Here is a 22,365-nt window from a genome sequence, read left to right as displayed (position 1 = left end):
AGTGTAGTACAGATGAAGCAAGGTGGAGGAGCTTGGAAAGAAGAATCCTAGGTGCCAAGTCTGCGATAACTAACAGCGGTGAATTTAGTGGTTGGGTGGGGCGAATACACAATACTCCGGATTAGCGGATGATGCACGTTAAATTTCTAATGGATTTAAAAGTTTGTAGTCATGATGCTTTTAAGCAGTGTTAGCATAAGTTTACTTTAAATACATGGTCTTTAATTTTGAAAATACTGGGACCTTTCGTAAGCACTTGTTTTTAAATTTAACAGTTGGAGGTTTGAAATACCATACAATGCAATATCCATTAGTCATCACCGAAACCATTAGTTGGCCATTTATCTTGCTGTTCAGGGGACCTTATTGTGAAAATTTACTGTTGCATTATCTTATAATACTTACTTCGTTTTGAAGTTACTGATTTGGCTGTAAAATATTATAGAATGTCTGGTGATTTTGAAGGCAAGTGCTTTTCCCTTAATATTTGTGTTTGTTTGTAGGACCCCCCAAATGGGCCTGCTTGGTGTTGGTGGCTTCTTGCTGTTCTTCCTGTGGATCCCAAGTATCAGCTTTCTGTGTTGTCTATGACATCCTTGAAGGACCGCTTAATCAAAATTCAGAAGATTTTGTCATACTTCTCCAATGCAAAAGAGCAATCCAAGTGACCATCGACCAAGACTTGCTTCAAGGATCATAAAATCCTCTTTCTAATCATGGTTGGATTGTTTGTTGTTCTTTTCACATGCAGTGCTGATTTCAGTAAGATGCAAACAGTTGATGTAGTCTTGAAAATAATTGCAAAATATGCTGTTAACAGAAAGAAAACTGACCTTATTTATTTTCTCCCAAGAAAGGTTTGTGACAGACCATCCACTACTCCATTTCTATGAAATTTTGATTAGACAGAAATTCCATGTTTTTTATGCTTAGTTTTGAAGTTGTACTGATTAATTTGAACTAGCAGTACTAGATGCAGAGTTCAGAGCACAATAGATGTGTTCTGGTCCTTGAGCAATATGATTATTAGAAATTTGGAAACTTACATCTGATTATCACAAATAGTTTGAGTTTGCCATTACCGATCCTGAATTGGCAAAATATTGCTATGGTACAGGTGCTGGCAACCCTGCGACCCATAGTGAGAAACTGACAGGTTGCAAGTTAGTTAGTTAGTTTATTTTACTATGGCATAGCTGTGCATCATGTGCCCTCACTTGTTGACAGTATATACTCACTTTACAGCAGGAGCAACTAGATAGCCTATGAGCAGTTTTCACTTGCCTCGGCACTTCACAATTTTACCTGGTCAAAACTGACCGACTCTACACAAAACCAGTGATCAAAACTGGGACTTTCTAGTATGTGAGACTTATTATCACGTCAGACGTACGTCACATACACTTGCAGATCTGAGCCAAGATTCTCCAGTTCTGTGAAATGGTGTAACTGCTATGCATTAATTGCATGCCATAGGAAAATTATTAGCCTAACAAATTAGAGGCCAACTTTAATACAATTTGTTTTTAGACTTGAAATTATTGGCTCACATAGATTATGTTTTGCTAATCAGTCTGAGCAATAAATTATGAACAGTCTGTTTTTGTTTTAAAAAGCAAAAATCCCTACAGTTAATGTTGTAATAGTTTGTATCTTTGCTCCAATTACTTGTATTTTTCTTTGCACTTGTGTGCTGGCATTGTGATTATGCCAGGCATTGCCTTTCTGATCTGTAAACTTGCTAAAATTTTGTAGAAACTTTTACTACAAACTGTATATTTATTTTTTTGAATAAACTAAAGATCAGAAATGAAAACCTGTGGTCTAATGTAGTTAGAATAAAATCCCATTTTACTTTGACAATTTAGTGCTGGTATATATTGAAGACCATGAGATGTTTAACGTCTAGCTTGAGAGCTTTTTCATTTGTTCTCTGTATGCAGTTATCACTGGCTGGATCAATATTTGCTGCTCATCACCTTCTCCAGGGTAATTAGGGATGATGAGCTGTTGTTTTGAACCAAATACATCTGTGGGTGTGAGGATGTCCACTGTGCTATTAGGGAGTTTGATCCAGTGACAGTGAAGAAACTGTAGTGTCAAATCAGGATTGTAAAGGAGCTTGAAAGGGAACCTGGAGGAATGGATATTTGTTGTATGCATTCAGATTCACCACACATCACCTCTATTTCACATGTCCACTGGTTCTTGGTTAAGCTATGCCATGATTTTTGAAATTGTCATGCTTGTTTTAAAATTCCTGCATGGTCTCCAACTTCCCCATATCTGTAAAGTCTTCCAAGATGCGTTCTTCTGATTAGACTTCTTCAGCATCCCTAATCTGAATTGTCTTCAGTGGTCTGGTCCTGAGCTTTTGCATTACTTCTCGAAACCCCATAGCAAAAAAAAATCCTTCAACTTCAGAACATTGAGCTAATCAAAATTTAATAAATTCCCAAAACAGTTACAAGTCTCCAGTTCTGAGATTTAATTTTGGTCTTCAGACAGGTCACATGAAATAGTGGTGTAGAGAAATAATATACAAGATTGGCTGACAATACAATATGCATAAATGAGTGGTGTTCTAAAGGCAGGTGTGCTGAAAAATCAAAGGCATTGTGGCTAAATTAGCAGATGAAGGAAATAGAACAATACAGCACAGAACAGGCCCTTTGGGCCACGGTGTTGTGCCAGCCTGTGAACTAATCTAAGCCCATTTCCCCCTACGCTATCTCATCATCATCCAGTACAGTTGGGAAAGTAGAGTATTGGAAGAGTAACAAACTGCATCATTATGCAGCTTTGAGTAGACCAAAATCTGAGCTGGGAAGACGGTCTCACAGAGAAAGAGTGAATATTAGGTGGAACAATTCAAATCTTCAACATTTTGCACCTGTTCCTAGGAAAAAGTGTCCAGTTCTGGAGGCCTGCAGTTGAATAGATTAAGAATCCAATGACCACGAATCTATTGTCAACTGTTGAAAAAAAAACCTTGTCCTTTATGGAAGGAAATTATTATCCTTACCTGGTCTGGGCTACATGTGACTCCCAGACCCCAGCAATTGGTGGACTTAACTGCCCTCAGTTAGGGATGGACAACTACCCACCTAGCCTGTGACATCCTCATCCCTTGAATGCAAATTTTATTTTAAAGTAGCAGTGTCCGATCAACTCTGCACTTACACCATAGAAAAAAAAATGCCCAACGCTTCTTGCAGTGAACATATGCTTTATTAAAGCAAGTTTCAAGCAGGCTCAGTCATTTGAAGAAAGAATCCATTGTAATCATTTAGATCATAGAATAAAATGAGTAAAATCAAACTGATTTTGTAGCAGCAGTCCATAACATGTTGCAGTAACAACATGGTCACAATACAAACAGGAAGGTTGGTGCAATAAAAGATCACGGACTAGTGTACAGTTCACTTCTCCAATCTGTAGCATTGATAATTGACATTAATCTGTTAAACTTGAATAATACAATGAAATGAAAAGGATTGAAATAAGATAAGTAGGTACAAACTTGAATTCAAAAATTAAATCTTCACTTCAAAATTGTACATGTGAAAACATCTTCAAGTAATACACTTATTTAATCACAGGTTTCTCAACTGCTTATCAGCTTGCTTTAAAGAAATCCAAGTACTCAACATGTTTGCCCGCAACTTTGCCCACACCAAGTGATTGAACTGACCAAAGATCTGAGCAGCAAAAAGGGCAGCTGCTTCCGGGAAAAGGACAGTGGAGCAGCCAAGACCTGGGGGAAAAGAAAAGTGATGCATGGCACAATTCAGAAAATAAATACAGGCAGCATATCAAAAAGCCTAGTAGTCCAACGTACTTCAATACAGGATAACAAAGTGTGAAGCTAGATGAACACAGCAGGCCAAGCAGCATCTCAGGAGCACAAAAGCTGATGTTTCAGGCCTAGACCTTCGGGGGGGGGGGGGGGGGGGGAAGAAGATGGGGAGAGGGTTCTGAAATAAATAGGGAGAGAGAGGGGGAGGCAGATCGAAGATGGATAGGTGGGGAGGGAAAATAGGTCAGGACGGACAGGTCAAAGAGGCAGGATGAGGTTAGTAGGTAGGAAATGGAGGTGCGGCTTGAGGTGGGAGGTGGGGATAGGTGAGAGGAAGAACAGGTTAGGGAGGCAGGAACAAGCTGGGCTGGTTTTGGGATGCAGTGGGGGAGATTTTGAAGCTTGTGAAGTCCACATTGATAGCATTGGGCTGCAGGGTTCCCAAGCAGAGTATGAGTTGCTGTTCCTGCAACCTTCAGGTGGCATCATTGTGGCACTGCAGGAGGCCCATGATGGACATGTCGTCTAAAGGAATGGGAGGGGGAGTTAAAATGGTTTGCAACTTGGTTTCCCCCAATGTAGAGGTAGCCACACTGGGTACAGTGGATACAGTATACTACATTAAGCAGATGTTCACATGCACATCTGCCAATATGGAAAGTCATCTGGGGGCCTGGGATGGGGGGGTGAGGGAGGAAGTGTGGGGGCAAGTGTAGCACTTCCTGGGGTTGCAGGGGAAGGTACCAGGTGGGGTTGGAGGGGAGTGTGGAGCGTACAAGGGAGTCAGAGAGAGTGGTCTCTGCGGAAGGCAGACAAGGGTGGGGATGGAAAAACGTCTTGGGTGGAGGAGTCGGATTGTAGATGGCGCAAGTGTCAGAGGATGATGTGTTGTATCCTGAGGTTGGTGGGATGGTATATGAGGACAAGGGGGATTCTCTTGGGGCGGTTATTGCGGGGCAGGGTATGAGGGATGTGTTGCGGGAAATGTGGGAGACACGGTCAAGGGCGCACTCAACCACTTTGGGGGGGGGGGGGGGGGGGTGGAAGGAGGTGTTGCAGTCCTTGAAGAACGCAGCCATCTGGTACTTCAATACAGGTTTCTTCTGCACATCTTCCTTGAAAGGCAAAGTAATTAAGCAGCACTCAATACTGAAGTTATCCACTTGGAATAGCTGGATCAATAAATGGTGAGTAAAAGCATAAATTCTGGGAGTTCCTGAATGTTTGATTCAAATTCTGGATAATGATGCAAATGGAGTTACACTGAATAGAAGTTTGGGGTGGTTCTGAAGCTTGACAATCTTGCAGCTCCATCCATCCACGAGACTAATGAATACCAAGCAGCTTTACTTTTGGGCAACTGTCAAAAGGACAGACAGTTCCACTGAAAGAAGAGTTGATAAAACAGCTGAAGACATCACCCGAGGCATGTTGTGACCATGTCTCCCAATGCAACGAGTTTCTTTCACTGATTTTTTTTTTAAAAGCCCAAAACTCAAGGACACTGAAGTGAAAGCAACATCTGAATTGCAAAAAAAAAACTTCTTATTCACACAGCAGTTGGACGGGTTGTGCAGGAAACACACAGAAAATAGAAGGACCAGTGGTAGCATAACTGCCACAGATAGTACTGAAAACATTGAAGAATATAACTACCCTTGGGTTGCATCTCATTTAGCATGGTGGTAATAACCACACACAGCTATCAGTTGCCGAGTTGGCTGGAAAGCTCATTTGCAGTAGTGATGCCAACAGCACAAGTTCAACACTGGCTGAGGTTATGAAGAAGGACCTTCCTTTTCAATCTCTAAAAAGGAGTGGTGACCCTTGTTAAACAAACAACCAGTTTTCTCTAAATGGAGATAAAGTCTATCTTGTCAGGAGCTGACTACTTGACAAATATTGAACAATTATGGACTAACAAATCTGATGATGTGTGGGTAGGGGGCAAAAGGTTAAATAGATTTTGTTTATTAAATTGAAAGCACATGTCAGACAGATGCATTTAAAAAAAAAGTGATCATGTTGCAGAACTTACCACTAGGCATGCGGAGTGATGACCAAACATCTTCAGCACCCCAATCAGCAGAAATGGGAGGACAGTTTATTACAGGACAAGTGGAGTTTCCAGACAGCACTGGTCCTAAACCATTACTTCTACCAGCAACTGCAACAAATACAGTCTGAACTCCATCACCTAAAAAGTTCAAAAAAATAAATACGGATGATCTAGACAAAAATAATTAACACTTTAAATTCCAATTCAAATGCAATATTAGGCACATAAACAAACAGAAGATAAGTGTGTACAGAACTAAAGAATTAATCGAAATCAGAAACCCCTGCTATCGTCTGCCTCCCAGACTTCAATACATTTCAGGTGCAGAAGAATAGGACTTGAAAACATTATAAATAAAAACCAAAATCAAGTATTGGAAATAGAAACTGACATCTACTTGCAGGCAAGCTATAACTGTGCTGCACATTTCCATTACTACTATAAAGGGATAGAAAGGTAAGGTATCATCTTTATCAGCTCTATCTGGGCAGTTTAAGAGATGATTGGCATATTTTAAATTACTTTCTTTCTCTGGACAAAGAAAATTACATAGCAGATATTCACACCAGCCCTACTGAACAGAAAACCAGTTTGAGCACTAATTCTACATCACAGCAACTCTGATGGAGGCTGAATGTTTTCCATAGCTAAGCCCCGTTCCATCCCTCTTGAAAAGTTAAGCCAGGCATTTTAAAAGTGTTTCCATGTAATGAATTTTGCTTATCACATTAGTGGAGAATGTCAGCAAAAAGACAAAACTCCTCTTTATACTAATTTAAATCAAATTATAGACACGAAATCACATGGATTTCAATAGAGATTTTAGAAGATCACGTGTATTGCATGTGATTGCATTTTTGGAACTGTACAAGTAGTCTTCTATTCAAACATTCCAGCTAAGTTAGTGGTCTTGACAAGCAAAAATAATCTTGAGTTCAAACATATCAAGTTGAAAAGATTAAAGCACTTGGGAACAGATCCACATGTTTTAAAATCGTAAAGCTGCCTGGCATTTACAAAAAAAAACAAAATCAGTTTTTCAGGGAGCACGTGCATGTTTTACATCATACTCAAATGCTCAATGAATAAAGTGTAACAAAAAGCAATATAAAACAGTCAAGTTCAAAATGAGCAATTATTGCATCCAGACACTGGAAAAGCAGTGGGAACTTTAAGAGGCTGCACAAGTTGGGAGACTAAACTGGCAAAAGCATGATGTTATTTATAATATTCAACATTAAATTCATTGCCTTGTGTCAAATTCTACAGAGCATAAGGTTGAATTTAAGCATGGGCACAATCTGCCATCTGGTTGAAAATCATGCAAGTGTGCACAACTGGTTTTTATTATTGTTTAAGTTGTATTGTAGTCAGATTAATCAGATCAAGCACAATCTTACTGATTGGTAAGAATGAGTGGCCTACTCCTGCTCTTAGTTGATTTGTATGATCTTCTAAAAGCCAGTACAAACTGTAATATTTGCAATAGTTGGAAGTGAAGAAAAACACTTTCGTGAAAAACAAATTAGGATTGTCTAGTTGACCCAACTGTAAATAACTGAAAATGACTAAGCAATACAGATCAAACAGTTTATAGTGTACTGTAGTGTATTTAACAAAGTTAAATGCTTTTTATTAATGCATCCAAAAAACACTCACCTTAAGAACCTTCTTAAAGGCTACACAACAGTGCAACTCAAAGTAATTTATCATGGTCACTGGAAGACTTATTTATAGTCCCTTTTGTGACAAGATAACACTCCAAAACATGCTGACATTTAGAACATAGAAAAGTACAGCACAGTACAGGCCCTTTGGCCCACGATGTTGTGCCATAGTATAATCCTAATCCAAAAATAAAAATAACCTAACCTACATTCCCCCTCAATTCACTGCTGCCCATGTGCATGTCCAGCAGTCGCTTAAATGTCAATGACTCTGCTTCCACAACTACTACTGGTAAACTATTCCATGCGCTCACAACTCTCTGGGTGAAGAACCTCCCTCTGACGTTTCCTCCATACCTTCCTCCTAACACCTTAAAACTATGAACCCTTGTGGCAGTCAATCCTGCCCTGGGGAAAAGTCTTTATTTTAGAAAAAAAAGGTATTTAATTGCAAGATGATAAAATGAGAGGGTGGACGAACACAGCAGGCCAAGCAGCATCTCAGGAGCACAAAAGCTGACGTTTCGGGCCTAGACCCTTCATCAGAGAGGGGGATGGGGGGAGGGAACTGGAATAAATAGGGATAGAGGGGGAGGCGGACCGAAGATGGAGAGTAAAGAAGATAGGTGGGGAGGTAGGAGGGGATAGGTCAGTCCAGGGAAGACGGACAGGTCAAGGAGGTGGGATGAGGTTAGCAGGTAGTGGGGGGTGCGGCTTGGGGTGGGAGGAAGGGATGGGTGAGAGGAAGAACCGGTTAGGGAGGCAGAGACAGGTTGGACTGGTTTTGGGATGCAGTGGGTGGGGGGGGGGGGGGAAAAGAGAGAGAGCTGGGCTGGTTGTGTGGTGCAGTGGGGGGAGGGGACGAACTGGGCTGGTTGAGGGATGCAGTAGGGGAAGGGGAGATTTTGAAACTGGTGAAGTCCACATTGATACCATATGGCTGCAGGGTTCCCAGGCGGAATATGAGTTGCTGTTCCTGCAACCTTCGGGTGGCATCATTGTGGCAGTGCAGGAGGCCCATGATGGACATGTCATCAAGAGAATGGGAGGGGGAGTGGAAATGGTTTGCGACTGGGAGGTGCAGTTGTTTTTTGCGAACTGAGCGGAGGTGTTCTGCAAAGCGGTCCCCAAGCCTCCGCTTGGTTTCCCCAATGTAGAGGGAGCCGCACCGGGTACAGTGGATGCAGTATACCACATTGGCAGATGTGCAGGTGAACCTCTGCTTGATGTGGAATGTCATCTTGGGGCCTGGGATGGGGGTGAGGGAGGAGGTGTGGGGACAAGTGTAGCATTTCCTGCGGTTGCAGGGGAAGGTGCCGGGTGTGGTGGGGTTGGAGGGCAGTGTGGAGCGAACAAGGGAGTCACGGAGAGAGTGGTCTCTCCGGAAAGCAGACAGGGGAGGGGATGGAAAAATGTCTTGGGTGGTGGGGTCGGATTGTAAATGGCGGAAATGTCGGAGGATAATGCGTTGTATCCGGAGGTTGGTAGGGTGGTGTGTGAGAACGAGGGGGATCCTCTTGGGGCAGTTGTGGCGGGGGCGGGGTGTGAGGGATGTGTCGCGGGAAATGCGGGAGACGCGGTCAAGGGCGTTCTCAATCACCGTGGGGGGGAAGTTGCGGTCCTTGAAGAACTTGGACATCTGGGATGTGCGGGAGTGGAATGTCTTGTCGTGGGAGCAGATGCGGCGGAGGCGGAGGAATTGGGAATAAGGGATGGAATTTTTGCAGGAGGGTGGGTGGGAGGTGGTGTATTCTAGGTAGCTGTGGGAGTCGGTGGGCTTGAAATGGACATCAGTTACAAGATGGTTGCCTGAGATGGAGACTGAGAGGTCCAGGAAGGTGAGGGATATGCTGGAGATGGCCCAGGTGAACTGAAAGTTGGGGTGGAAGGTGTTGGTGAAGTGGATGAACTGTTCGAGCTCCTCTGGGGAGCAAGAGGCGGCGCCGATACAGTCATCAATGTACCGGAGGAAGAGGTGGGGTTTGGGGCCTGTGTAGGTGCGGAAGAGGGACTATCCAACCCCACCACCCAAGACATTTTTCCATCCCCTCCCCTGTCTGCTTTCCGGAGAGACCACTCTCTCCGTGACTCCCTTGTTCGCTCCACACTGCCCTCCAACCCCACCACACCCGGCACCTTCCCCTGCAACCGCAGGAAATGCTACACTTGTCCCCACACCTCCTCCCTCACCCCCATCCCAGGCCCCAAGATGACATTCCACATCAAGCAGAGGTTCACCTGCACATCTGCCAGTGTGGTATACTGCATCCACTGTACCCGGTGCGGCTCCCTCTACATTGGGGAAACCAAGCGGAGGCTTGGGGACCGCTTTGCAGAACACCTCCGCTCAGTTCGCAAAAAACAACTGCACCTCCCAGTCGCAAACCATTTCCACTCCCCCTCCCATTCTCTTGATGACATGTCCATCATGGGCCTCCTGCACTGCCACAATGATGCCACCCGAAGGTTGCAGGAACAGCAACTCATATTCCGCCTGGGAACCCTGCAGCCATATGGTATCAATGTGGACTTCACCAGTTTCAAAATCTCCCCTTCCCCTACTGCATCCCTCAACCAGCCCAGTTCGTCCCCTCCCCCCACTGCACCACACAACCAGCCCAGCTCTTCCCCCCCCCCCCCCACCCACTGCATCCCAAAACCAGTCCAACCTGTCTCTGCCTCCCTAACCGGTTCTTCCTCTCACCCATCCCTTCCTCCCACCCCAAGCCGCACCCCCCGCTACCTACTAACCTCATCCCACCTCCTTGACCTGTCCGTCTTCCCTGGACTGACCTATCCCCTCCCTACCTACACTCTCTCCACCTATCTTCTTTACTCTCCATCTTCGGTCCGCCTCCCCCTCTCTCCCTATTTATTCCAGTTCCCTCCCCCCATCCCCCTCTCTGATGAAGGGTCTAGGCCCGAAACGTCAGCTTTTGTGCTCCTGAGATGCTGCTTGGCCTGCTGTGTTCGTCCAGCCTCACATTTTATTATCTTGGAATCTCCAGCATCTGCAGTTCCCATTATCTCTGATACTATTTAATTGCAAGCAATGTTGTATTTAGAAATTTCTGCAGTCAATATGCACACAGCAAGTTCTCAAACGTGACCAACACCAAATATTTATTAAAAAAAAATCCAAGAATTGAGGATATCGAAAGTCAAACAAGAACAGAAACTGCTGGGAAAATTTACCAGGCTTTGCAGCACCTGTGGAGAGAAAGCAGAGTTAATGTTTTAGGTCCAGTATCCCTTCTTCAGAACTTTGTTTCTCTGCTTACCTTCATATTCTGCTTTAATCTTTAGTGTTTCATCTGTGCCTTTATGAGCAGATGAAACACGTAGTTCACATGGTATACCATAATTTGCACAAGCTTGTTTAATTTTTTGGCTGTGGTCAAGATCACTACGAGATCCCATAATCACGACCACTCTTCCAGAGGTCTTTGCCACCAGCAAGTCCTGGATAGATATTTAAACAATGGCAAAGTCAATTTTTAAGAAATAATTTAGTTAATTGGCAAGACTATACCTATTAGAAAGAGAAAAAGAAATATAAAGACCAGATTCACTTGACTGATTAAAATCCCAACAGATTTTAGGGATAAACAACAACTGCCCTATCGTTTCAGTACAAGCAATCTTGAGTCACAGTCTGAGTTATCATGTAACATGGTGTGTAGAAATGCCTCAAGATCATAAGGAACAAGGGAACAGATATTATTAAGGATATATTAATTAAGATTTAATTGGGTATGAACCGGTTGTATAAATATTAGAGGCTAGTAATCAGTGGGGTGAGAGTTTTATGAATTATGGCTAACTGAAATTAAGCTTTTATTGAAGGTGTGGATTTAAATATTTGGGCACAAGTAATGTGAAACATTCTACTCAAGAGTGGATTTGCAGCCTACAAATCGGCAGAACAAGCTATAATTTTACTTAATAGGGTAGATGTAGAAAAAACACATTCTGGGTAAGTAGTAAACAAACTTTTGGATCAAGTATAAAAAAGCCATAACAATTTTATAATAAACGTAAATCATTCCAAATCAATCCCTATAATTTACTCATCACCCATCTTCTACATGAAAACCACTACTTTCCTAGCTATCAGCTCGGAGGAAGGGTCACTGGACCCAAAACATGAACTCTTTCTCTCCACAAATGCTGCCAGACCTGCTGAAATTTTCCAGCAATTTCTGTTCTGATCTCAGATTTCTAGCATCCACAGTTCTCTCCCTTTTAAAAATCACTTCAGTTGTTTAGATACGTTCAATTGGTGAGCTCTCTCATTTCTCAGCATGTGGTTTACTTACTGTTACTTTTTAGGAATCTTTGATGTCTTTAGAGTCTTGGGTCATAGAGAGAAAGCAGCTATAGCACCAGGTATTAGGAAGGAAGGTAGGAGGCAAACTTTGAAAAAGTGGAAGTGGGCTCTGCATCAAGCATTACAACAAAATGAATAGTTTTGTTTACTCAGATTGGGGCAAGTTCCAAGGTTGAAGCTTTAATCACTTCAAAGTTACCAAAAGAAATATGAAGCCTCAGACTGACATACCGATAACCCATGAAGTATGAATGAGAGAGTTATTTACTACTTCAGTTAGCCAGTGGCAGCAGTAATAAAGCCAGTTTCAGACTTCTTTTGACAATACCTGCACTCTTTCTGCCACCCACTCAAAGTTCCTCTTAACCATTTGTATAGCTTCAGGTGTCACTTCTTTGAGATCACGATAAACCTGAAAAACAAAGTAACGACAGCAGTTCCATAACCAACTGAAGGGAAGTTGCTACCATCCATGGAAGAACAGTCTCCAATTTCAGCCAACCTCAGATACTATCTCTGCAGAAAGAGTATTTATAAAAGTTTAAAAAAATATTTTCCTGATAGAACAGAGATTCTCAAACACGACCCCACCTTGGTGGTCAAAAATACCATCTATTTACATGATTAGGAGTTGGAAACTAACAGAACTAATTACCATTTCCGTCTGAATACAAAGCTAATGCATTTCAAGTTGCCATGCGGATAAGAAGGAATTCCTGTTTAAGAGAAGGTCACAGGCTTCATTGTACAAATCCATGTAGATCTCAGCTAGAGCAGTTGTGATTTGGTGTGTTTTACAGCCACCCAAGAGCTGTACAGCTGAAGATCAAGAGATCACAGCACTCAAGTGTTCTATGCAGCAGAGAAAATGCTATGTTCCAACATGGAGGATGTGAGCAAGAGCTCATACTCATGAAAGTGAAGGCTGAATTTGTGCCAATTTAAAGGATTCTACGATTAATCTAGCCTGGAGCTAGAGGAAAGGAATTTACATAATGTAAGTCTCAGTGAAAGTTCTAGCTGGGAAAAGTAAGGAAGCAACCCATTGGAAACTGGTAACAACTGCTGATTGTATCAGAAAATGGGAACTGTATCAGAAAATGGGAACTGCAGATGCTGGAGAATCCAAGATAATAAAGTGAGAAGCTGGATGAACACAGCACGCAACGCAGCATCTCAGGAGCACAAAAGCTGACGTTTCGGGCCTAGACCCTTCAGAGAGTGGGATGGGGTGAGGGTTCTGGAATAAATAGGGAAAGGGGGAGGCGGACTGAAGATGGAGAGAAAAGAAAGATAGGTGGGGAGGTAGGGAGGGGATAGGTCAGTACAGGGGAGACGGACAGGTCAAGGGGTGGGATGAGGTTAGTAGGTAGGAAATGGAGGTACCGCTTGGGGTGGGAGGAAGGGATGGGTGAGAGGAAGAACAGGTTAGGGAGGCAGAGACAGGCTGGGCTGGTTTTGGGATGCAGTGGGGGAAGGGGAAATTTTGAAGCTGGTGAAGTCCACATTGATACCATTGGGCTGCAGGGTTCCCGAGCGGAAGATGAGTTGCTGTTCCTGCAACCTTCGGGTGGCATCATTCTGGCACTGCAGGAGGCCCAGGATGGACATGTCATCTAAAGAATGGGAGGGGGAGTTGAAATGGTTCGCGACTGGGAGGTGCAGTTGTTTATTGCGAACCAGGCAGAGATGTTCTGCAAAGCGGTCCCCAAGCCTCCGCTTGGTTTCCCCAATGTAGAGGAAGCCACACCGGGTACAATGGATACAGTATACCACATCGGCAGATGTGCAGGTGAACCTCTGCTTAATATGGAAAGTGATCTTGGGGCCAGGGATAGGGGGAGGGAGGTGGTGTGGGGGCAAGTGTAGCACTTCCTGCGGTTGCAGGAGAAGGTGCCGGGTGTGGTGGGGTTGGAAGGCAGCGTGGAGCGAACAAGGGAGTCATGGAGAGAGTGGTCTCTTCGGAAGGCAGAGAAGGGTGGGGATGGAAAATCGTCTTGGGTGGTGGGGTCGGATTGTAGATGGCGGAAGTGTCGGAGGATGATGCATTGTATCCGGAGGTTGGTGGGGTGGTCTGAGAGAACGAGGGGGATCCTCTTTGGGCAGTTGTGGCGGGGGCGGGGCCAGGGTGTGAGGGTGTGTTTTGCGGAAGTGCGGTCAAGGGCGTTCTCGACCACCGTGTGTGGTGGGGGGGGGGGGGGGGGGGGGGGGGGGGGGGGGGGTGCGGTCCTTGAAGAACTTGGACATCTGGGATGTGCGGGAGTGGAATGCCTCATCGTGGAGCAGATGCGTCAGAGGAGGAGGAATTGGGAATAGGGGATGGAATCTTTGCAGGAGGGAGGGTGGGAGAGAAGTGTATTCTAGGTTGCTGTGGGCTTGAAATGGACATCAGTTACAAGCTGGTTGCCCGAAATGGAGACTGAGAGGTCCAGGAAGGTGAGGGATGTGTTGGAGATGGCCCAGGTGAACTGGAGGTTGGGGTGGAAGGTGTTGGTGAAGTGGATGAACTGTTCAAGCTCCTCTGGGGAGCAAGAGGTGGCGCCGATACAGTCAATGTAACAAAGGAAGAGGTGGGGTTTGGGGCCTGTGTAGGTGCGGAAGAGGGACCGTTCCACATAACCTAAAAATAGGCAGGCATAGCTGGGGCCCATGCAGGTGCCCATGGCCACCTCCTTTGTCTGTAGGAAGTGGGAGGAATCGAAAGAGAAGTTGTTGAGGGGGGAGGACGAGTTCGGCTAGGCGGATGAGGGTGCCGGTGGAGGGGGATTGGTCGGGCCTGCGGGACAGGAAGAAGCGGAGGGCTTTGAGGCCATCTGCATGCGGAACACAGTTGCATAGGGACTGGATGTCCATGGTGAAAGCGAGGTGTTGGGGGCCAGGGAATTGGAAGTTCTGGAGGAGGTGGAGGCCGTTTGATTGTCCAGCATCTGCAGTTCTGTTATCTCAGATTGAGATAGTAAAAGTGTAGAACTTCTTCAGGGTACGCATGCTTAGAAGAGGCTTCGCAATGGGTGAGTCTAGGCCCAAAATGTCAGCCTTTCTGCTCCTCGGCCTGCTATGTTCATCCAGCTCTACACCTTTTGTTAACAGCTACTGACTGTTTACTATAATGAACTGTAACTCAGATTGACAGGAGACAAGTATATGAAGAAAATATTTGTAGTTCAAAGAAAAAGTCTGTTCAATAGGCTTAGTAAAAGATCGAAAGAAATAAATTTGCCCTATCGTTATTTCACCTAATAATTGGAAGGTCATATTTCTTCAAAACATTATTATAATTTCTGTAGTGATAGACAGAGATCCTTCCTAGGGAAACAACAGTACCTACATATCTAAGTTGTAGGCTAAAGAGTTCAATGTCCAGCATAATAAATTTTACCTCTTCCGATACAAAAATCAGACAACCTGATGACAACAGGAATCAGAAGAAACCAGGTCCAAATTTGTCGTATTGTACTAAATAAAAACTGAAAGAACTGAGGATGCTGTAAGTCAGGAACAAAAAGAGAAGCTGCTGGAAAAGCTCAGCAAGTCTGGCAGCATCTGTGAAGAACAAAATCAAAAACAAAAAAAAAGAAAAAAGAAAAACAGTTAACGTTTCAGGTCCAGTGAGCCTTCCTCAGAACTGATCTTAGCTGGGAAAACATCAGTTTATATGCAGAAAATAGGGAGGTGGGTAGGGTGGGGAGTAAATAATAAGATAGAGCCCAAAGAGAACAGTTGGACAGACAAAGGAGTTATGTGACAAGGCGTTATCACTTAGCCTGCCATTACACAGCACTTGTGTTAACCTCTAACAATCCCCATCATTAACTATTCATCCTTCCAGACAAATCATTATCAACTCCTTTATCAATTCCACTCCATCCCTCTCCCTATTTTCTGCATATAAAAAGTGATGTTTTCCCAGTTACCAACAGTTCTGAGGAAGGGTCACTGGACCCAAAACATTAACTGATGTTTTTCTTCCCAAATGCTGCCAGACAAGCTGAGCTTTTCCAGCAACCTGTTTTTGTCACTTACTGTACTTTCCAGGACATAGTAGTTTTACAGAGTCCGATAACTATCGGACTTTACAGATGCTGAGGCTTTATGTTCAACCACTTCTCAGAAGCTTTCCTTCCTAACTACAGACATAAAACTTAATTTGAAGTCAATCTATGTTCCAAACCCACACAAAAGAAAACAAACCTGTTTGTCCTTTTGCAATTTTCGATCCCCCTGAGGCCATAGTCTCCATGAGTCATTGTCAATGACATCTGCAAGTAAGATCTCCCTGGTACAAGCACAGACTCCAAATTCTACCTGGTAAAATGGAATGCAAACCAAATTATTTCACTAGAAGAAACCAATACTACTTTATCTGTAAAAAAGTTAACAACTTACTTTCATATCCACCAGAGTACAGTCTTGAGTGGCCCATGCCTTCTCCAATATCTCAAACACAGCCAAAGTGGTATGAATCATGATGTCTACTTCACATCGTTCAATCTGCAATCCCCCACAGTTAAATCGTGCTTGAATTAGTTGTTCTTCAGACCACTGTGGATCGTTGTTAGCATCATCCTAAAAAAAAGTCGATTTATGAAGATAGAGGAACTAGGAGACAAAACTGATCGTAAGGCACGAGATCGAGATTCAGTCATTTGAAAAGGTTATATTTTGCTCAAAAAAAATCCTATGATTCAGGCGGTAGCGTGTCTGAAGATTCAGATCATGGGTTCAAGTCCCATTCCAGAATCTTCAGTTTAAAAATAACTTGCTGACAAGCTTAGGCAAGACAGATAGATCAAAGGACGCCCACTTTGATGATATCTTGCCTCCCTCAGAAGTGAACCTCGAGAGTCCCTTTCTCACTGCCGTGACCCTGGCCCTTCAAACACACCATGAAACAAACCTGCTACTACAGCCACGTGACCTTTCTATTCACCCCTCCCATCAACCGACCAGGTCATACAACTACCAGTGTCCACTTTTCCACCTCCATCCCTCTCCCCCAAACCCCACCCCGCCCCGCCTATCTGCAGGCCACCCTAACCGCCATACCCAGTCCTGAAGAAGAGTATACCCAAACCGTTGACCACTCCTTTCCCCCAGATGCTGCCTGGTTGATGCATTCTTCCAAGCTCGTTTGTCTACCTTAGATTCCAGCTTCTGCAGTTTTTGTCTCTAAAGGAGTTGTTATCAATGGTTGAAGATACAGGAACCAAGGTACAAAATTTCATGATCCTAAAGCACAAGATTGAGATGTGTGATGCATGACAATTTGCATCGGGTTTTAAAATTTCAGGGAATGTAGGAATTGCTGCCTATTACTGATTGCCTCTAAATGTGGTGGCAGTTGCCTTTTTGAATCATTGTGGTCTTTGGCGTGTAGCAACACCCACACCATAGTTAGACAGCATGTTCCAAGATATTGAGCAGCAATAACGAAGGCACGGCCACACAATTCCAAGTCAGGATTGTGTGCGACTCAAATGAGTGGCGGTGTTCTTATGTCAACTACTCATTCTTCTAGGAGGCAGCGGTCAAGGGTTTGGGAGGTATATTGGGGGGGGGGGGGGGGGGGAGAGAGATCAGTGGAGACTTACTGCATGCTGTGCATTAGTGGTGAAGGAAATGAATATGAAGATGGCGAATAGGTCACGAATCAGGTGAGCTGCTATGTCAGCATTGCTGGAGCAGCACTTAGCTAGGCAAGCTTTCCATCATGCTCCTGACTCACAGCTTGAAGGTGGTAGCCACGCATGTGTCAAAAGTGGAGTTATTCAATACAAAATAAATAGGTATTAGCCTGCTCTTTGGCTAGCAGGTGGTCCCATTTATTTTCTGGTCACCTCTAACCCTGAATTTGGGGGGGGGGGGGGGGGGGAGAGGAGAAGAGGAAAGAAGCTGGGGAGGAGACAGTGGCGGTGGGAGAAGCTGGGGAGGAGACAGTGGCGGTGGTATTAAGTGGGGAAAGAAATTCAGCAATGGTATGAACATCAAGGATCAACAACATCAGATTCTCTGGTTGATAGCTGTGCATGGTGCAAATGTTACTTGCCACTTATCAGCTCAAGGCTGGAGGTTATCCAATTTGTGATGCAAGTGTACATGGACTGTTCAGTATCAGAAGAGTCCTGAATGGCATTAAACATTTTGGAAAGTTTGCACATTTGATTTTGTGATGGAGGGAAGGTCACTGCTGGGAGTAACCAAAGATGGTTAGGGCTGGGACACCAGAGGAAACAACTTCTGCAGTGAAGTCTTTAAACTCACACAACCCCAACCATCCTCCTTTGTGCTAGATATGTCTCCCATATCAAAAGATGCTAATCTTCAGCCATTAGAAGGCAGCTGAGGCTTCCCCATCATTGAGAATGGGGACATTTAGGGAGCTTGTTAGTCATTTAACTGCTCAGAATCATTTGAGGGGGGAATTGGCAGGAATGCTAGCTGACACTTGATCAGTTTGTTGCAAAGAAAAAGCTGTTTACTCCAGTCTGCTTCATATGCAACTAGCCTTGTGTTGCAGCTCCAGATTAAAAATCTTTTTCTTTCATAAGGACACGCACGCACACACCACTGAGCCAGGTTGAATGAAAATGGTAGGATACAGGTACATTGTGGTCATGAGGTTACAGACTGTATTCCACCACAATTCTCCTGATGGGCTCACGTGTGCTCAGTATGAAGTTGCCCAAGTGTTCCAAGTTCCCTTTTAGGGTTCTAAAAGGAAAGGTCACCAGCTCTGAAACATTAACTTTGCTGTTTTCTTCAGATGCTGCCTGACTCTCAGCTTTTCCAGCACCTTCTGTTTTTGTTCCTTTTAGCACACAGTGTTGGTATCATACAACATGTTGGACAGTATCCTCAAACACGATGACAGGACTTTGTCTCAGATGACATTTTGATGTCACTCAAAAATACCATTATGGATTGATACATGACAAAATTAACATTTAATGAGGAAGTTAAAAATAGTTTTCTTCCCCTTCATTGGTTCATTAAGCTGCAGACTTGCCAATCTTGCCCTTGAATATGACAGCTCCCAACCAAAATACATTTTCTGCCCTTACCACCCTCATTAGTTCTTTCAAAGTGTTCAAAATTGAGGAACACAGACTGAGCCAGGGGCTCCACAATGCTGGTCATCCTAACATTTTCCAAATCAGTGTTTGTCCAGATGCCATGAGACTTCAAGTTCACTGCCAATATTCAGATTCCAAAAAGGCAACTCTCTTTCTCTTCTTCACCGCACCGCTCCCCCCCCCCCCCCCCAACTCTGCATCATTGTGCAACCACCTGAAGAGTTTGTCATGTTAGTGGACAGGATGAAGCCCAAAGCGGTGGTTCTTGACCCACTGTATGTAATATGGCAGACAGAGTTTTGACACAAGACCCCAGCTGAAAAAGTACAGAAGCTGAAATGATTAGTGATTTCAAAGGGATATTAAAGATGGATGGAAAAGCAAAGTTTTGTTTACACAACTAGAAAATGGTTATTAACACCTCAACCACATCAAAACTAATAGCAGCAAACATGTTACACTACCTTAAAGAACATCTCCATCTTTGGAGGACAGAACTTGTATCCTTCCTTTACACCAGGATTTCTTTTCAGAAAAGAGCCTGTGGCAATTCTTCTACAAACCCACTCAATAGGAATCATTTCACAGTTTGCTGCCACAAATGCTGTTTCCCCATATTGTTTCTCAAACGCAGTTTTGATGCCTTAAAAAGAAAAAAGCATGAACACAAATATTACAGAAGATGCACATATCCTGCCCGATGTCAGTAGCAGAAGTCTTACCAGCATCCTGCAGCAGTTTGAAGATAGAAACAGTGGTTTTAGTAGATATCGCAGCCTTGCCCACCATCTGGTCTTTCCTGACTGCATTTCCAGCCGTAATCTGGTCCTTGGACTGAATCAGAACTTGCCCGGGACAATCCAACAGTTCGTATACTTCCTTGGTTTTTCCTTCATTTAGTTTTTTTCCAATTTTCAGCTCTTCGGAAAATAAAAGGATTATTTAAAACGTGAAATCATTCACTTTTAAAGCCACTGAACATTTTTAAATTGTTGACTGGTTTAAAACCAGAAAAAAAAGCAATTTTTTAAAAGAAAAAAAATCACAAGGCTGAATGTCATAACATGTTACTGAGGTTCAACAAAAGAAATTCATCTCGGAAGCACTGACAGATGAATAGCAACAATACAATTCCAACCGAGGGTGTACTGGTCGTTTTCTTTCATGCGGTACAGTTTCGAAACTGTCTCTTTGCGAGATTTTAGCACCGTAAATACTGTGGTAGAGCCGTCAAGTAAAAGCGGTCGCGGTTAATCCAAGAGGGAGCTTGGAAATTTTACTTACCTCCAAACTTCTCCATCTTGGGAAAACTTTGCAAATCTACAACTTTAAAACAAAAAAAGTATTTAAATTCTTTAAAGAAGAAAAACATAACACACAACAGGCCGCAATGTGCTTTCCACGGAATGCACGCCAAGCCTCCCTCTCCACCAACCCCGGGGTACACCTCAATGATGCCTTTCCCCAGCGAGAGTTTGCCCACCCTCCACAGATACCCCACTTCCTCCTCTACCCCGCACACGTCCGCTACTGTCTCCATATTTCGCTACCCCGAGGACCTCATAGCTATGTACCCACACACCAGGCCAGAATCTCCTACCGTAGGCCCCTCTCACGATCTCGTGCTTCTAACAGCCGCGCGTTCGGTTTTAGAACGTTCCGAAATTTGAATGAGATGTACCAAGACGAGAGGGATAAGGGGGGTGGTGAAGAGTCTGCAATGAAAGGAACACGTTTGCATAAAGAAGGGACGGCGTATATATATAAATATATATGTATGTATTATACATATTACAAATTGATCATCAGTTTCTAACGTTCACATATGATAAGTTCTAAAAACAACGAAAAATTATTTACATGCATTTATCTAATTAATTTGCACACCCTCAACGTTTTGGAGAGGTCCGTGACATGTGGGGGTGGTGGCGGGTTTAGTGAGGCACGTGTTGACTCCTGGGAGCTAGGGAGAAAAAGAATACGAGCTAGATAATGAGGAGCGGGGAGTGAGTGTATTACTTTGAAATAGTTAGCCTGGTAGTGGGTGGGCTGGGGTTTTGTTCACTCACTTTTCGTTGGGGTAGTTAGTGTGGAACTGGCATGGAGTTTGAAGAATCGGGGATCCGGGAGGAGTGTGGCGTGTTTGGCTGTGTCGCTGCTGGCGAGTGGCCGACTCACTTGGACGTGCCCCACGTTATCGCCCTCGGATTGGTGGCACTGCAGCACAGGTAACACAGATAGCAGGATTTCGTGCTACAGCCGAGGCAGAACAGATTTCATACACAAATACAGAAACATTATGATAACTGAAGTTCTGCTGCAGTTGTTGGTTCTGCTATTACTTATAGTAGAACGTAGAGTAGTTTCATCTTAGTCTAGGGTAATAGGTCGGCACAACATCGTGGGCTATCGTGGGCATTGTTCTATGTTCTTATGGGCGCGGAAGGCACTAAACTGGGCAGAGAAAAGTGCTGTATTGACTTAATATTTTCTAAGCACATTGTTTAACAATGCAGAAATGCTGTAAGGAGGTAGAGATTTAAAAATGATACTGGAAACCTTTTAGTAGTTTCCCTTAAAACCCTAACACTATCACAGCTTCTGTGGAGTTCTGTGTCTGCCATCCAAAACCTTACTTTATGATACTATTTATGTTGAATTTTTTTAAAAATTGTTTATTCTCCAGGGGAAAATAAAGCTCTCCCAACAAATTAGTATAATTACTCTCGAATGGAAATGTTTAGCCAAAGTACTCAAACTGAAGTGACAAATTTCATCAATCTTTACATATTTGTCAGTACGTTCGTTTTATTCAGTTTTGAGTCCTAAAAAAACATATTCAGGAGTTACTTATCTGTATTGTGTGAAGTTGTATGAAAAAGAAGTGAATGAAATGTCGATGACAAGTTATTAGAGTTCTGTATTTGGATGAGATGTGTATTTTTAACTAATTTTTGTAATTCTCCAGAATAATGTTCTTACCAAATAAAAAGTGAAAAAAAAACAAAAACAAGTTGCTGGAAACTATCAGCAGGTCTGGCACCATCTGTTGAGACATCTGATCATTTCTGACCATATCTTCTGCTGAAATCCCCTAACCATTCCAGAACTACAGAATGTATAGCTCCTAAGTTCATTCAGCCCAACTGGTTACTGCATTCTAGTCTTAATGTTGCTTACAAACTCCCTCCTATGTCCCCACAACTAGTTCTAACCCTTTCAATATATCACAAACTTATATTTAAGTTAAATTGATCCTTACTGTTTTCATCAATTACTTTAGTAAATTCCATACTCCTGACCACTCCCAGGTTTCTGCTGCCTTTCTATGTAATTCTGTTCTGAAAATAAGCTGACTAGAATATGTGTCTTAACAGGCACAGATTTGATCAAGTTGGCATTGTGCAGAATCTTAAATATCCAAACTGCATGAACAA

General features: G+C 43.4%; 3 protein-coding genes across 5 annotated transcripts in view; 2 read left to right on the top strand and 1 right to left on the bottom strand.

Annotated features, from left to right (window-relative positions):
• lonrf1l (LON peptidase N-terminal domain and ring finger 1, like) overlaps window positions 1–1,816 on the top strand; it is a 35,817-nt gene extending 34,001 nt beyond the window's left edge. Inside the window, exon 11 of the mRNA XM_048529831.2 lies at window positions 504–1,816. Coding sequence (XP_048385788.2) covers window positions 504–668 — 165 coding nt within the window. The 3' untranslated portion in view covers window positions 669–1,816. The remainder of the gene's footprint in view (window positions 1–503) is intronic.
• A 1,393-nt stretch (window positions 1,817–3,209) lies between these two features.
• On the bottom strand, window positions 3,210–21,013 carry paics (phosphoribosylaminoimidazole carboxylase, phosphoribosylaminoimidazole succinocarboxamide synthetase). 2 transcript variants are annotated; one of them, XM_048530412.2, is made up of 11 exons: window positions 20,998–21,013; window positions 20,529–20,643; window positions 20,213–20,254; window positions 19,651–19,848; window positions 19,393–19,571; window positions 16,242–16,421; window positions 16,047–16,160; window positions 12,184–12,267; window positions 10,807–10,987; window positions 5,838–5,996; window positions 3,210–3,757 (listed from the first exon to the last, which is right to left on the bottom strand). In XM_048530412.2, exons 3-11 carry the CDS (start codon window positions 20,226–20,228, stop codon window positions 3,597–3,599), a joined length of 1,272 nt encoding a protein of 423 aa, XP_048386369.1. In that variant the 5' UTR covers window positions 20,229–20,254; window positions 20,529–20,643; window positions 20,998–21,013; the 3' UTR covers window positions 3,210–3,596. The 2 variants fall into 2 exon arrangements, with proteins under 2 accessions (XP_048386369.1, XP_048386377.1); XM_048530420.2 differs by lacking the exon at window positions 20,998–21,013 and having other exon boundaries at window positions 20,511–20,584.
• Window positions 20,860–22,365, top strand: part of ppat (phosphoribosyl pyrophosphate amidotransferase) — a 56,528-nt gene continuing 55,022 nt past the window's right edge. Inside the window, exon 1 of one of the 2 annotated variants that reach the window (XM_048530392.1) lies at window positions 20,860–21,156. In XM_048530392.1, the coding sequence (XP_048386349.1) occupies window positions 21,029–21,156 (128 nt within the window). In that variant the 5' untranslated portion in view covers window positions 20,860–21,028. The remainder of the gene's footprint in view (window positions 21,157–22,365) is intronic. The other variant, XM_048530402.2, reaches the window with a different exon arrangement.

This window comes from Stegostoma tigrinum, chromosome 1 (assembly GCF_030684315.1).
Source record: "Stegostoma tigrinum isolate sSteTig4 chromosome 1, sSteTig4.hap1, whole genome shotgun sequence".
In the NCBI taxonomy this organism is placed as follows: Eukaryota; Metazoa; Chordata; class Chondrichthyes; order Orectolobiformes; family Stegostomatidae; genus Stegostoma; species Stegostoma tigrinum.
The sequence above is the reverse complement of the archived record's forward strand: the minus strand, read 5'-3'. Positions and strand labels throughout refer to the sequence as shown.

Excerpts from the sequence above, each read along its gene's own strand:
- paics (XM_048530412.2), bottom strand. Across the intron at positions 16,422-19,392 it reads AGATGGAGATGTTCTTTAAG|GATGATGCTAACAACGATCC; the intron begins GTAGTGTAACAT and ends ACTTTTTTTTAG. Across the intron at positions 10,988-12,183 it reads GGGTGGCAGAAAGAGTGCAG|GACTTGCTGGTGGCAAAGAC; the intron begins GTATTGTCAAAA and ends ATATCTATCCAG.